General features: G+C 47.3%; 1 protein-coding gene across 1 annotated transcript in view; it reads left to right on the top strand.

Annotated features, from left to right (window-relative positions):
* Positions 1-13,775, top strand: part of GPALPP1 (GPALPP motifs containing 1) — a 159,232-nt gene that overhangs the window by 31,001 nt on the left and 114,456 nt on the right. Inside the window, exon 4 of the mRNA XM_086935015.1 lies at positions 11,967-12,066. Within this exon, the coding sequence (XP_086791141.1) occupies positions 11,967-12,066 (100 nt within the window). The remainder of the gene's footprint in view (positions 1-11,966; positions 12,067-13,775) is intronic.

Below are 13,775 nucleotides of genomic sequence, written 5' to 3'. Positions count from 1 at the left end.
AGTGGTCAGTTAAGCCCATAGGACTTCAAAGGCAGGCATGTTCTGCTTGTGAATTTGCTCTCCTTTCAGACCTGGGTGTTGCAGTGCTAAAAGGCTGTGAAAGTCAGATTTGGTAAAAAACAGCCAATAGTTAATTTAGGTCCCTGGGCTGCTGTGGTGTGCGATTTTCTTCTACAAAGCACCTTCCTGAGTGAATGAATCCATTATATACCTGTGCTCACCTGCCGCTGCCTTTCTCAGTTGCTTCACTGCTAGGGGTGCTGCACATCTCTGCTCTTTCAGCAAATAGGACTGCTTGCTGCAGGTCTTCTGGCTCTGTGACCCAAGTCGCATGACCATACATTTTAGAAAGATGCGGGTGACCATCTGCTCCATTCACCATGACCGATTCAGTGTCTCTGAAGGTTTTCGTGAGAGAAGATGGAAGCTGCCATCTTAGGAAGCTCTGCAGTGGGGTCTCTCCAAATCATATGGGTCCCCTGTCATTCGTTGGTGCCCTACAAGGAATAAAACCACTCCGAAGTTTCAGGAATCTTTTGCTGAAAGGGTCGGTCTCTGGCTTGGTGTATTCTTTCGCAGGCTGAGGCAGAAGAGCTGAAGAAACATCCATTCTATCAGCCATCTTGACCACCCATCCCCTCCCCATGAATAATATTTTATTATTTGTTATACTCCATAAAATGCTAGTCAAATATCTAACTGTTATCACAGATTGATAAACCCGGAAGCAACACTGGCAAGTAATAGGTCTCATCTTTGAATACTTGTTGAGATGCTGTTCAGCATTGGTAAGGATCAAAAAGGCATGGGCCAAAACAATAAAAATGATGGCTTACCTGCTATATGTGCTGTGGCACCAAATGATGGATGTAATGCTAAATGAGTCAAACAGTCACCGCCAGTCAAGAGATCTTGGTTAAATCCATTGTTCTTTCGCTCACTACGCTACCCCAGTTTGGGCCAAGCCATATGCAAATCAGTCATGACCCTGTTCCTCATGGGAACAGTCCAGCCTGAACTGCCAAGCTGGGTCCTCCCTGGACTGGAAACAAGCATCCTGGGGACGGTTTCGGGGTAAAACATGAGGCTTTACTATATGCTTACATTATGCAGCACAGCCCAAATGTGGCTAGGTACTGTGGGATGGTTATTTTCCAAATGCCCACCTGTGACAACTCTAAACAAACCTTTTCTTTCTCTCCGAAGCTACACCCTCTAAGGCTTCCCTCAACCCCCCTCATTCATACACTACTAATTGCTCTATGTTCATTAAGTCTACCTCCCTCTAATTCCCTTTTCACCCTCTGTAGTAGCTATTATTTGACCTTGCTTTGTTGCCACTATGTTTTATTTACCATCTAAAAAGCTACCTCTTTACACCTCCTTTCTTTATGCTCCCCAGTACTATGTGTCTTATCATTTTTATTCTGTTTTTCTTTCTCAAAATCTTATTCTTAGGCTCTACAATGCAGCAGTAGGTTTTTACACTCTGATTCTTGGGAAATGCACTAATCATATGACTTTGGAGATGATGGCAAACTTTGGTGTTGGTAGTGGTTTCTATTTGTATCTTCTTTTTTGAGGCACATGGTCTTACATCGATAGTTTGGTTGTGGATATGCTGATGTGTTGGGAGTTAGACAGGAGGAGATTCTATGCAGCTGAAATTGTCACTATGTTCATGGAGCAAAGCCTTCTGTTTCTTGTTTGGGGTTCAAAGAAAGATAATGTGACCCAAAGATGTTGAGAGGGGTGTACTTTGTATCAATAATTGACCTCATTTTGCTAAGAGGAGCACACATTTAACCCTTTGAGTCTGCAGTGATAAGTTCCAGAGTCCTTTTATATTGTAGGTGAAATAAGAAGAATGTAATGAGTGCTGGTCAAGATTGTTGAGGTTTACAAGGTTCTTTACGGTGATTAATAATTTAAATGTAGGATTGCTTCAATTAATGTTGAAATCGACCATGAACATTGTATTTTCAACATTAGAAGGCAGAGACATTGTTACCTTGTGATCTGGTCAATATGTTTTGAGTTGTGGTTGGGTGGGTTATAGAGTAGACCATTAAAGAAGGTGATAAACTCAGAAACACTTAAAAATCTGACAGCAAAGGGAAACCCATTGAGGCATTGAATTTGAGCCGGTCCACTTGGCTGGTCAATTACTGGATGATCAAATTCAACAGTATGGTCGAAATCTATATGATAGAATGTAGAGATAGAGCTGTATTGTTGTATTTGATTTTTGATGACCTTCTGGGGTAAGTGGGTGGGTGCTTTTTCAGGGCTTATGTGCATATGTTTCTGTTTCGTATGGCTGTGAGTTCCATCCTACAGAATCCTATGTTTGTGTGACCCTCCTGGGTCTTTTGTTGAAAAACTCAATAAAGTCTTTATAAAAAAAAAGGTGATAAATGAAGGAAAACATTGTCCCATTCAAAAGTAGAAGAAATTATATTTGAGGGACTCCCAAATGAAGGATTTATGGTTGATATTCACTCTACTTGAACCACATTGTGGTATTATGAATCATAATGCTAAGTGACTAGTTTTTATCATCTGCACAATATACACACACTTATACATTAAAATTGAGTAATTGTTATTATTGAAATTTTAGTTCTCCAAATTGTAATAGCTTTCTGGGACGCACATATGCTTACATAGGTTTATGAACAATGACAAACTATTTCACAGTTCAAACTATATATATATATATATATATATATATATATATATATATATATATATATATATATATATATATATATATATATATATATATATATGTGTGTTTGATTTGGTTTTGAGCACTATCCATACATGAGCTAATTCACAGAGTATTGTTACATAATATTCATTCACTCATGACATGCACACAATATATCTGAAGAAACACGTAGTGATAGATTCCTTACCATAGAATTACCCCCAGGCGCCAGACTGGATCCGAAAAGTTTTCTCGTCGGCAGTACCCCTGCGAGTCGGTAGGCGACGTCGTGCGGCTCCGCGTGCGTCGTTGGCGCTGGGATGACGTAGTCAGAGCTACTGGGACGCGCCCACACGCGCTGACGTTAGTTCTTTCTTTTTCCGCGCAGACCCAGGAAGAGCTAGTACCCCTGGTTTCAAGAACTGTGGGGACTGTCATCGCAAGATGTAGGTGACGGACCCCCACCGCCTGTGTCTCTACTGTCTGGGGCGCGACCATGACCCCAAGTCGTGCCCCGACTGCCGGGCCATGGCACTGAAGACTTTGCGGGAGCGGTCCCAAAAGTTACTTGAAGTCCTGCAGTCGGCTCTGTGCCGCTCGAGGTCCCGTTCCCGTCGGAGATCAAGGGACCGGTCGCGGAGTCGTCATCAACATTGTTGAGGATCTAAGTCTTCGCACTCGGGGGTCAGGTAAGTCGAAGCATTCCAAGAAGAAGTCGAAGAAGCATAGTCACTCTTCGTCTTCCCCTCGCGCGACGCGGCTGAGGGTCCAGGCGGTGCCACCCCCACGGCTCTGGCGGAGCCTGTGACGTCACCTCCAGTCTACCCCTCCTTTCCAGGTGCGTGGGCGACGCCTGCTCAGGTGCAAGAATTTCTTGCTACCATGGCCCGACTCTTTGGGCCGTCTGGCCCCGCTGGTGCGCATGCGGGCCCGACGGGGGGTCCTGCTTTACCATCTCCGGCTGCTCCGGCCCCAGTGCCGCCGTCGGCTCCGGCCCGACGCCACAGGCCCCCAGGGATCCGTGATCAGCCCCCGGTCGACGCCAGTTGACCTCGTGACACCTCCCCCGGAGTCGAGATCCCCGGCACCGCTTCAGACGTCGCCTGCTCCTCAGGACAACGTCGTTCCCAGGTTAAGCCCTGACCCAAACACTGTGCCGGTTTGACGTCCCCGACGGCGATACCAACGCCAATGGAGCCTTTTGTGCCCTATGTCCGTCCTCCTTATTTTGAGCCTGTTCCACAGACTTCGGAGGAAGGAGAGGACTGGGAGGGGTCTGAGGACCCTCTATCACACTACTGTGCTTATGATGCGGACTGGGCAAAAGATTTGGGGGAGGCCAGTGGTCTTGACACCTCACCTGACCCTGGTATGCTGTCTCCTCCTATCGTGGCTACGGAGGAGGGAGCCAGCTACGCAGTGGTCTTGCTTAGGGCAGCCAAAGCTCTCCACCTCTTACTCCCTATGGTGGCTGTCAGGACTAATCTCCTGACTGAAGTGCTTCAACAGGCGACTACCTCTACGGAGCCCTTGCTCCCTTTTAATGAAGCACTGACAGACGTTCTTTTGGGCACCTGGTCCAGGCCCAACACAGGGGCTCCTGTGGATAGGAATGTGGCCCGACGCCATCGCCCGGCTCCGGGCGACCCCCTCTTCCTTACCCAACACCTCACCCCTGAGAGCTTAATTGTCCAAGCCTCAGCTTCCCAGAGCGCGTTCCCTACCGCACCTCCGGAGAGGGAATCCAAGAAGCTGGATCAGTTTGGTAAGAAACTGTTATCATCTGCCAGCTTAGGGCTGAGGTCGGTGAAGACCGCATGCCTCTTGGGCCGTCGTACCCACTCTCTGTGGGACATGGTTGCGAAGGTGCTGCCAAACTGTCCGGAGGAGGCCCAGACAGTTCTTTCCCAGGCGATTGCGGCCGGGAGAGATGCAGCGAAGTTCTCCATACGTTGTGGGCTGGATACCGCAGACTCACTGGGCAGGTCAATTTCCACGACGGTTGCGCTTTTGCGCCATGCCTGGTTGAGGACTACTGGCTTCCCAGGGGATGTTCAGACCACCTTGATGGACATGCCCTTTGATGGCATTTGCCTTTTTGGCAACAAGGTAGACCGTGCGTTGGAGCGCTTCATGGGCTCCCGGGCTACGGCTGAGTGTTTGGGCCGGTCGGCCACTCAGCCTCCCCGCCTTCTGCGTTTCGCTCCTTTCGTGCCCATGGAAGGGGTGCCCCACAGCGTTCGCAGAGCCACAGGCCACAGCAGCGTTAACCTCAGCGCGGACGTGGAAACCGTCGATGTGGTTCCACCACCACCCCCGCAGCATTGGCTTCAAAGCCCTCCTAGTCCGACCTTTCAGACGCCAGTGGGTGGACGAATACACCATCATCTCCACCACTGGCGCAACATCACTTCGGACAAGTGGGTGCTGCAAATTGTCCGAAGGGGCTACTCCCTCCGCTTGGAGGCAACCCCTCAAGCCATGCCACCTCAGTACCACCGCATGTCGGGATCACAGTTTCGAAGAAGGACAACAGCCTGCGTCCTATCTTAGACCTTCTGAATGTCAGTCGCTTCCTCCAGAAGGAGATGTTAAAGATGCTCATGCTTGCTCAGGTCTTGTCTGCCCTAGATCCGCAAGACTGGATGGTGGCGCAGGACGCCTATTTTCATATCCCCGTCCTGCCTGCCCACAGACGCTACCTGCTATTCAAGGTCGGCCACTAGCATTTTCAGTTCACGTGCTCCCCTTTGGCCTTACAAGCGCCCATTGGGTGTTCACGAAAGTGATGGCGGTGGTCGCAGCTCATCAGCGCAGAGCTGGGGTTTCAGTCTTCCCCTATCTCGACGACTGGCTGTTTAAGACGGGCTCGCCCAAGGCAGTTGTCACCCACCTCCAGACTATGGACAGCCTCCTGCATTCGCTGGGGTTCTCCATCAGTGTGCCGAAAGTCGCACCTGATTCCTTCCCAGAAGCTCCTTTTCATCGGAGCGGTACTGGACTCTGCGCAGTTTCTGGTTCATCCTCCCGAGCAGCGAGTCCGGGACATTCAGGCTATGATTCCGATCTTTCCGCCTCTGTCCCGGGTTTCGGTCAGGATGACGCTTCGACTGCTGGGTCTGATAGCCTCCTGCATCCTGCTGGTGGATCATGTCAGATGACATATGCGGGCTCTGCAGTGGGACCTGAAGTTCCAGTGGGCACAGCACCAAGGCAACCTGCCCGATCATGTCCAGATCTCGGAGGGCATCGCAAGACAGTTGCAGTGGTGGCTCACAAATCGCGATTGGGTCAATGGCAGATCCCTCTCCCTTCCCCAACCGGAATACACAGTGGTGACGGACAATTCCCTTCTGGGATGGGGCCGCCACATGGGGGAGGCGGAGATCAGAGGCCTCTGGTCTCCGGCGGAGTCCCAGCTCCACATCCACCTGCTGGAGCGTCGGGCGATTCGGCTTGCACTGAAGGCATTCCTTCCTTCTGTCATGGGGAGGGTATTGCAGGTTTTCACAGACAACACCACTGCCATGTGGTACTACAACAAACAGGGCTCTGCGCCTCTGGGCTTGGCGGGTACATCAGGGCATGTCCATGGTGGTTCAACACCTGGCAGGTTCCTTGAACGCTAGGGCGGACGAACTCAGCCGCCAGTGCATGATGGATCACGAATGGCTTCTGAATTCGGACGTGGCACAAGGTCTCTTTCAGCAATGGGGAGAGCCTTGGTTAGATCTGTTCGCCACCGAAGAGAACACGCAATGTCATCACTTCTGTGCGTTGAAATTTCCAAGGCGGCACTCGCTTGTCGACGCTTTTTGTCGCGAGTGGAGTTGTGGTCTGTTGTACGCCTTTCCGCCTATACCACTTCTGCCCAGAGTGCTGAAGAAGATCAGGCGCGACCAGGCCCAAGTCACCTCGAAGAGTATGGTATCCCAAGCTACTCGGTATGAGCATTGATCCCTCGATTTGTCTGTCTCTTCGGGAGGATCTTCTGTCACAGCAGCATGGGGCCGGTTCTCCACCCGAACCTGTCCAGTCTCCACCTCCTTGCGTGAAGATTGAATGGCGACAGTTGATGTCTTTCGACCTGCCTCCTGAAGTCTGTAATGTAATCTTGGCAGCCAGGTGTTCCTCCACTAAGACGGTATACGCCTGCAGGTGGAATACGTTTGTTGCATGATGCACAGCAAAGGCTGTGGATCCTCTTTCCGCCCCTCTTTCAGAGGTTCTTCTTTTTCATCTCTCTTTGGCCCAGCAGGGCTCTGCTCTGGGCACTATCAAAGGCTACCTCTCTGCCATTTCCGACTTTCTAAGGCTTCCGGCTCAGCCTTCCCTTTTCAAGTCCCCCGTTGTGAATAGGTTCTTGAAGGGCATCACGCACATGTTTTCTCGTGTCCCTTTTGTGATGCCTGGGACTTGCACCTTGTTCTTACCTTTCTGATGTGTGCTCCCTTTGAGCCACTTCACAATTGTCCTCTTCGTCTCCTCACTCTAAAGACTGCTTTCCTCGTAGCCATCACCTCTGCCAGAAGGGTGAGTGAGCTCCTAGCTCTCTCTTCTAAGCCTCCTTTTGTCTCTGTCCATCCAGACAAGGTTGTTCTAAGGACTCATCCTTCTTTTCTGCCAAAGGTTGTCACTGCCTTTCACATTGGGCAGACCATTACCTTGCCCACCTTCTTTCCGCCTCCGCATCCCTCGAAAGAGGAAGAGAGGCTCCATCGTCTGGACCCAAAACGTGTGCTCTCTTTCTATCTGGACCGCACACAACAGTTCCGGGTGTATGACCATTTCTTTGTTGGCTACGTGGGCGCCAAGAAAGGTCAGGTTGTGCACAATAGGACCATCTCTGAGTGGGTCGTTCTGTGCATAAAGGCTTGTTACTCCTTGACAAAAAGGAGCCTCAGGTAGGGTTGCGTGCCCATTCTATCATGGCGACGGCAGCCACTACTGCCTTGGGACGTGGCGTTCCCTTGTATGACATCTGTCAGGCAGCTACGTGGGCTTCGCTGCACACGTTTACCAAGCACTACTGCCTGGACAGCCAAGTCCGGAGAGACGGCTTTTTTGGCCGTTCTATTCTCCAGGACTTTCTGGTGTGATCTTGGTTCGCAGACCCACCACCGGGGTTGGTATTGCTGGGGTATATATTCTAAGGCAAGGAATCTATCACTACATGTTTCTTTCAGATGCACAAGTTACTTACCTTCAGTAACGATATATCTGTAAGAAACATTAGTAGTGATAGATTCCTTACCGGCCCACCCATCCTCCCCGTTCTGCGAGCTGATTTCTAGGGTTAAGGTCATCCCTTTCAGGGCCCTAGTTTCATGGCCACAGTGGTCAGTTTCTTGCATGAGACTGCGTTCCTGGCGAGGAAAGTCGTGTACAGAGCTGACGTCCAGGCGTGTGGGTGCGTCTAAGTAGCTCTGACGACGTCATCACGGTGCCAACGGCGCACGCTTAGCCGCACGACGCCTACCGATGCACAGGGGTACTGATGACTAGAAAACTTTCCGGATCCAGTCTGACGCCTGGGGGTAATTCTAAGGTAAGGAATCTATCACCACTAATGTTTCTTACAGATATATCATTACCGAAGGTAAGTAACTTGTGCATTTTGCACCATATATTTTGCACTTGTCCATTAAAATTGTAAAAAATGTATCAGCCCTAGGAGACAAAAACACTTTAAATGTATTTAAGACTTATCCTTGCTGAGGGTGTGTTGTACAAAGTTATATTCAGTGAGTACAAAATTATACGAACGCAGAATTCCACAAAGCTATCAAACTGTTTAATCACTGGTGTCTCCATGCCCAGAATGATGAGGTCTGAACTCGGATACTAGGTCCAAAATTTGCAGACCCAGTAATTTCCATAGATACCAGCTCTCAGAATGCCATGTAGAATAATTCAACCCCGAGTTCACACTTTTTGTGAAATAATGCCACTCATAATGAAGACTTTACTGACCGCCATTGGTTTACTACCAAATTTCCTATAGGATTTACCGGTACAAAGCGTGAAGACAGGAATGTTTCGACGCTTATCGACAAGACAAGCCAACATTTTTTGCTTGTTCTGCATCCAACCTTTCCGCTCATCCAGTTAAAGAACCTTTTAGCCCAATAGGCGTATCACACTTTCTCATAGTTCATTCAAGACAAATCTACTTAAGTTGTTTTTGTAGCCACTACCACAACCTCCAACACTTAAATTAACTGCTGTAATGTGTCTTTGTTGCACACTCTACTGCACAAGCTAAATACATACGTTACAGAGAGCTTTGAAATGCAAGGATTACCATAACGGCAACTAGAAGCACCGGTTACCATTCCAGTACTAATCTAGGAAGAAGCAGGCTGGGCAACTCTGAATACTTGTCTTTTTCCTTCACTTAACTTTAAAAGTCAGTGACTGCACAGTTATTGTTTCTTCTTCCATCCCCATTGGGCACACCAGCACTTTTGCGACATCTGAAAAGTGTTTCCTTGGAAGGAATTTAACAATTTAGGTGAGAGAATATGGCCTAACGGCTAGGGCGGTCAACCGCGGAGCTGGGGAACCAGGTTCGACTCTCGGCAGGGACGCTCGACATTATGTGATTTGCCCAGAATCACAGAATCTCCCTGTGCCTAATAAAAATGAATGTGTCCATCTGTAACGTAACTGGTGCTCATGTAAAGTGCTTCGATACCTTTGGGTCTAGTTCACGCTATATAAAACTCCATTAAAAAAAATCAAACGTTTTTTAGTCTGGTACCTTTTCTTAACCCCCACCTCCTGTTGATCGGTTCGCTTGTATGTAAAGGTTTTGCAGATGGAATATTTGTTTGTCAGCACCTATCGGGATCACATCAGATGTGCTGAGTAATTTGGTTTGTGCTGTAGCAGCATTGAATTGAAAGTTTCGCCTGTCCGGCGCCCGCATCACTTGTTATCTTCAGATGCTGATGCCATTCTTTCATTCAACTTTTGATAAGCTCTTTCTTCTGCTACATTGAAGGCTCTTCACACTAGTCTCCACGGAATGCTCAGTTCATAAGATTTTTTTAAGTCGAGCATAGAGCAGCGCATGCGCTTCTTGCTCAACGTTTAGTAATGGGTTTTCAAAGTGCTACCAGAGGCTTTTGCTGGCTTCAAACTTGCGTGCACGCACGCAGCCGCCATGTGGGTTTCTGTCAAGGCCCATCTGCAGCCACGCAATCTGTTTCTTACTTCTGTTTCCCTTATCTCTTCCCAGGCCTTGTCTTATCTTGCACAGGGCCTTATCGGATGTTTTATTACGGTTATCTTCTGTCTCTTATACGTCCTTCCTCTTAAGCTGGTGCCCCGCATTCCAGACTATCCATGAATCTCGTTACTTGCCCAAACTCTCCCTGATGTGTTCACTTTCCTTGTTCATGCATTACTTTTCCGCATTAGTCCGTGAACCCGGAACCAAAGGCTTTTGTGCTCTTTCCCCACTACTTCCCTTCTTTATTTCATGGTAATGTCAGCAACATCCAGACATCAGCTAATAATCTTTCACACGTGTAATAGTGACATGAAGTCTCCCAAAAATAAATAAAGAGCACTTTCCACACTCGAACAACGACCCTGAACTTCATTAAAGAAAATGCGTGTAGGTTCTTATCTATAATTCCAGTGACATTTCAGAAGCGTGCGTGTAGGTTTCAATTACTCAGCTGTCATTGTCGCCTACTATAATAAATTTAGTGACGTCATTAGACGTCAATTCGAATCCATATACGGCTTTTATATTTTTGAAGTAAATATTTAAGCTGTCACATTTTATTTCGCGATTGAAGTAATTGAAAATATGTTGCAGAGTGACATTGGAGGAAGTTTTTCTTTGAGCAAGAAATTTCAGCATTGCCTTTCACATTTTGAAGAAATTGCCCTTTCTGTGAAGGGTTATACGATAACACCTTGTCAGAGGAACCAGGCACAGCTCCAAGAATGAGAAGAAGGTGGGCAATCATACTGAGCCACGTAGTGTCCAGGAAAAGTGAAATCTAGCATAGCATAGGCTTTGTAGCGGAAGTGTGCCCTTCTAGAACAAAATGCTCTTCTTATAAGTAGTTTACTACTTTTTTGCCATGTTGTTTGCTTTTTCCTGGCACCCCGTGACTGAGTGATAACCAAAGCAGGAACAGAGGGTAACAAGCATTGGCATAGTCAATGCTTGTTTTTTTTCTAACTACAGCAGAACCAGTTTGGTGTAATCCTCTGAGAAAGGTGGAGGCACAGATAGGAGCATTATATATTTGAATGGTATTATTCCTCAGCAAGAGTTCATCCGACTGCAGACTGCACAGATCTATTTACTTGCCAGATTGGAATGTTGAATCAAATATGGAATGTCCTATTTTAGTTAGAAAATTTCTATTGCAATGAGCATAAACTGATGTGATCCTTTGCCAGCTTTCTTGACAGAAGAAACCCGACTACCCTTTCTACCCACTTAAAACCACTCTTTCAGTATAACATTGATCATTTCCTAACTTTATCGGTGTGTGTGGGTAAGCAAATGTCCTAATTTCTTGGCCTGGGCAAAATCTATATTACTCTGAAGTAATCTGAGAAATTTCTGTAACTCTGCGTTACTCTTTGACGCAGCATTAATGATAATTATGCGATTACTGCTTCATGCATAATTAAGTCATTTGGGGGTGGGTGAGTCCTACCGCAAGGGCACATTTAGCAAGCAGCTGCTCATGCTCGCTATTCATATTCTGTTGTATCAAGCTCTATTACTTTGGTCAAAATGCATCCTTGCGTCCATTTTGGACTTGAGGGGGCATATTTGCGCTAAGGAATAGCTCTAAACGCAGAATTATTATTCTTGCATAATTAAATCATAATCTTGCTAAATTCTTTTTTCATTTCGCATGAATACGCTGATCAGAATTATGCTAGTTGCACCCACTCCTACTAAATACATGTCCCTTCATGATGAGATTGATAACTCGGTGGTCAATACAATTGCAGATCTTCACTTATTCAGTATTTTTTAGATGAATAGTATTCTTTCTTTGTGCTGTTCGAGGCTCCTGCACTTGTAGATCCTAAGTCCTCGGACAGCTCACATTGACAAGAAGAGCAAAGAAAGCTGATGGTGTGTATAACACATCATACGCTTCACACCTGATTACTGCTTCTAAAAATACTTGTAAACATGTATTGCAGTGATGTTTTGCTTACATTTTTTTTTGTAACACTGTTAATCACAGGTATGTTTTTAATGCAGAGTTGTGATTGGTCCTGCCTTACCACCAGGATTTATAAAACAAAGTCAGGATAGTGATGGCGAGGACGAAGATGATGGCCTCTCTGAAAGCACTTCTGAGGTAAGGAAAAGGGTTCAATTGGAATTAGAATCCAAGCTGAATTTCGTTCTCCAGTTAAAGTGTTAAGATGTGTACAAACTCATTTTAAATCAGTAAATATTTGTGTTATAGGTGATATTGTCATTAACCATCACTGGACTTTCATAGTTATTCTGAAAATTGAAGGCAATACTTTAAGCATTATTTTACTTGCCTTCATGAAAAATGAATCAAAAGCAGAGGTGAAGACCTAGCAGTCCAACATGGCGGATGCGCTTTTGGCGCGCTCCAGCAGCTGCTACTAATATCCTTCACTTTCCTGCCAGACTCGAAACTCAGATTTTCCCATTTTCCCATTTGCACTCCGGAGGTAGGAGTGTGTAGGAGGACTGTGTGGTGGGCAGCAACATGGCGGATCCTGGGTGCTGGCCTTGTGGCTGCGCCCCGGAGCTGACAGGCAGGCAGGCAGGCTGCGGCTGTTACCAGACGATTGCTCATACCGTCTCCACTGTCATGGCCTGTTATCGTCAAAATTCTACATCTCCACGATGGGGACGCTATCCCAAAATTTGCACGGAGGCAAAAAGTGATGTTTTTCGAGTCCCACTGCAACATGCAACATGATGTTCCCGAACTATACGATAATGGTCCAGCAACTGCGCCAATCCTTTCTTGCAGCAAATAAACTCCTTAATTATCTTAAAATCTCTTATATGCGTCTTTTCCATGCCCGCATGTGAGTGGTGTTTGACTCCCAAAACCTGTTCTTTGATACCCCTGGACGGACAAGACTGTTACCGTTAGGCCTCACACTCTGTCGGACCTGGACTCTGATTAGTCTTCAAGCGATCATCGTTTTCAGCAGGCAAAACCTAAAGAGAAACACTGCAACAATTCCCGTTCGTCATGGCAATCAAAGCATCGAGACGACCGTTCAGGGATCTCTGCAGCCTGAGGGTCCGGTTCCTGGCCTGCTGTGGCTCCCGTGGCCGCCACTGAATCTGATGGTAGCTTAAGCATACTTTCACATGTGTCTGGGATGAAGGCTTATTACTACAGGCTGCACCTCTGGTTGGCCTCAGACTAAGGCTCTTCAGTTGTTGGTGGCATATGGGGATCCGTTGGACGAGCCGGGCTTTTGGCCTCCTTTGAGGTCCGCTCTGGGCTCTCTCCGCGACTGATACCTCAAAGGTTGTGAGGTATTGGGGAGGGTAGGGGGGATATGTTTTAAGGTTTGGTTCAAGTTTATAATGCACAGGTCTGATACACACTCGTCCTTAGCCCCGTCTGCAGTTACATTTACAAATACTGTTGCAGATGGCTGATGCAGACCTTGCCAGTCCTACAGGACGGCTCTGTGTCATAACATGGAATGTCCATGGTGTTTTGGCCAAGGTAGACCATGGGGCAGTACTCCAACAGGTCAAAGGGCTACAGACATTCTCCTCCTGCAGGAGATTCATATTCTTAGGTCCTGTGTCTGGCTCGAGTTGGGTTCCATTCCGGTTATGTGCGGGAATAACTGGGCGCAGCCATTCTTATTCACTGCAGAGTTCCCTTTTACTCCATTAAATCACGGGTCTATACACATGGCAAATATGTGTTTGTGGCTAGTATAGTGTATGGGAAATCCCTGGTCGTTGGTAGTGTCTGTGCCCCCCCGCCTCTCGGACAATCCAATGTAGACAACTTCATATGCCTCTGGTAAGAATTGGGTGGCTTGGCTGTTA

This window comes from Lissotriton vulgaris, chromosome 8, assembly GCF_964263255.1.
Source record: "Lissotriton vulgaris chromosome 8, aLisVul1.2, whole genome shotgun sequence".
Taxonomy (NCBI): Eukaryota; Metazoa; Chordata; class Amphibia; order Caudata; family Salamandridae; genus Lissotriton; species Lissotriton vulgaris.
The sequence above is the reverse complement of the archived record's forward strand: the minus strand, read 5'-3'. Positions and strand labels throughout refer to the sequence as shown.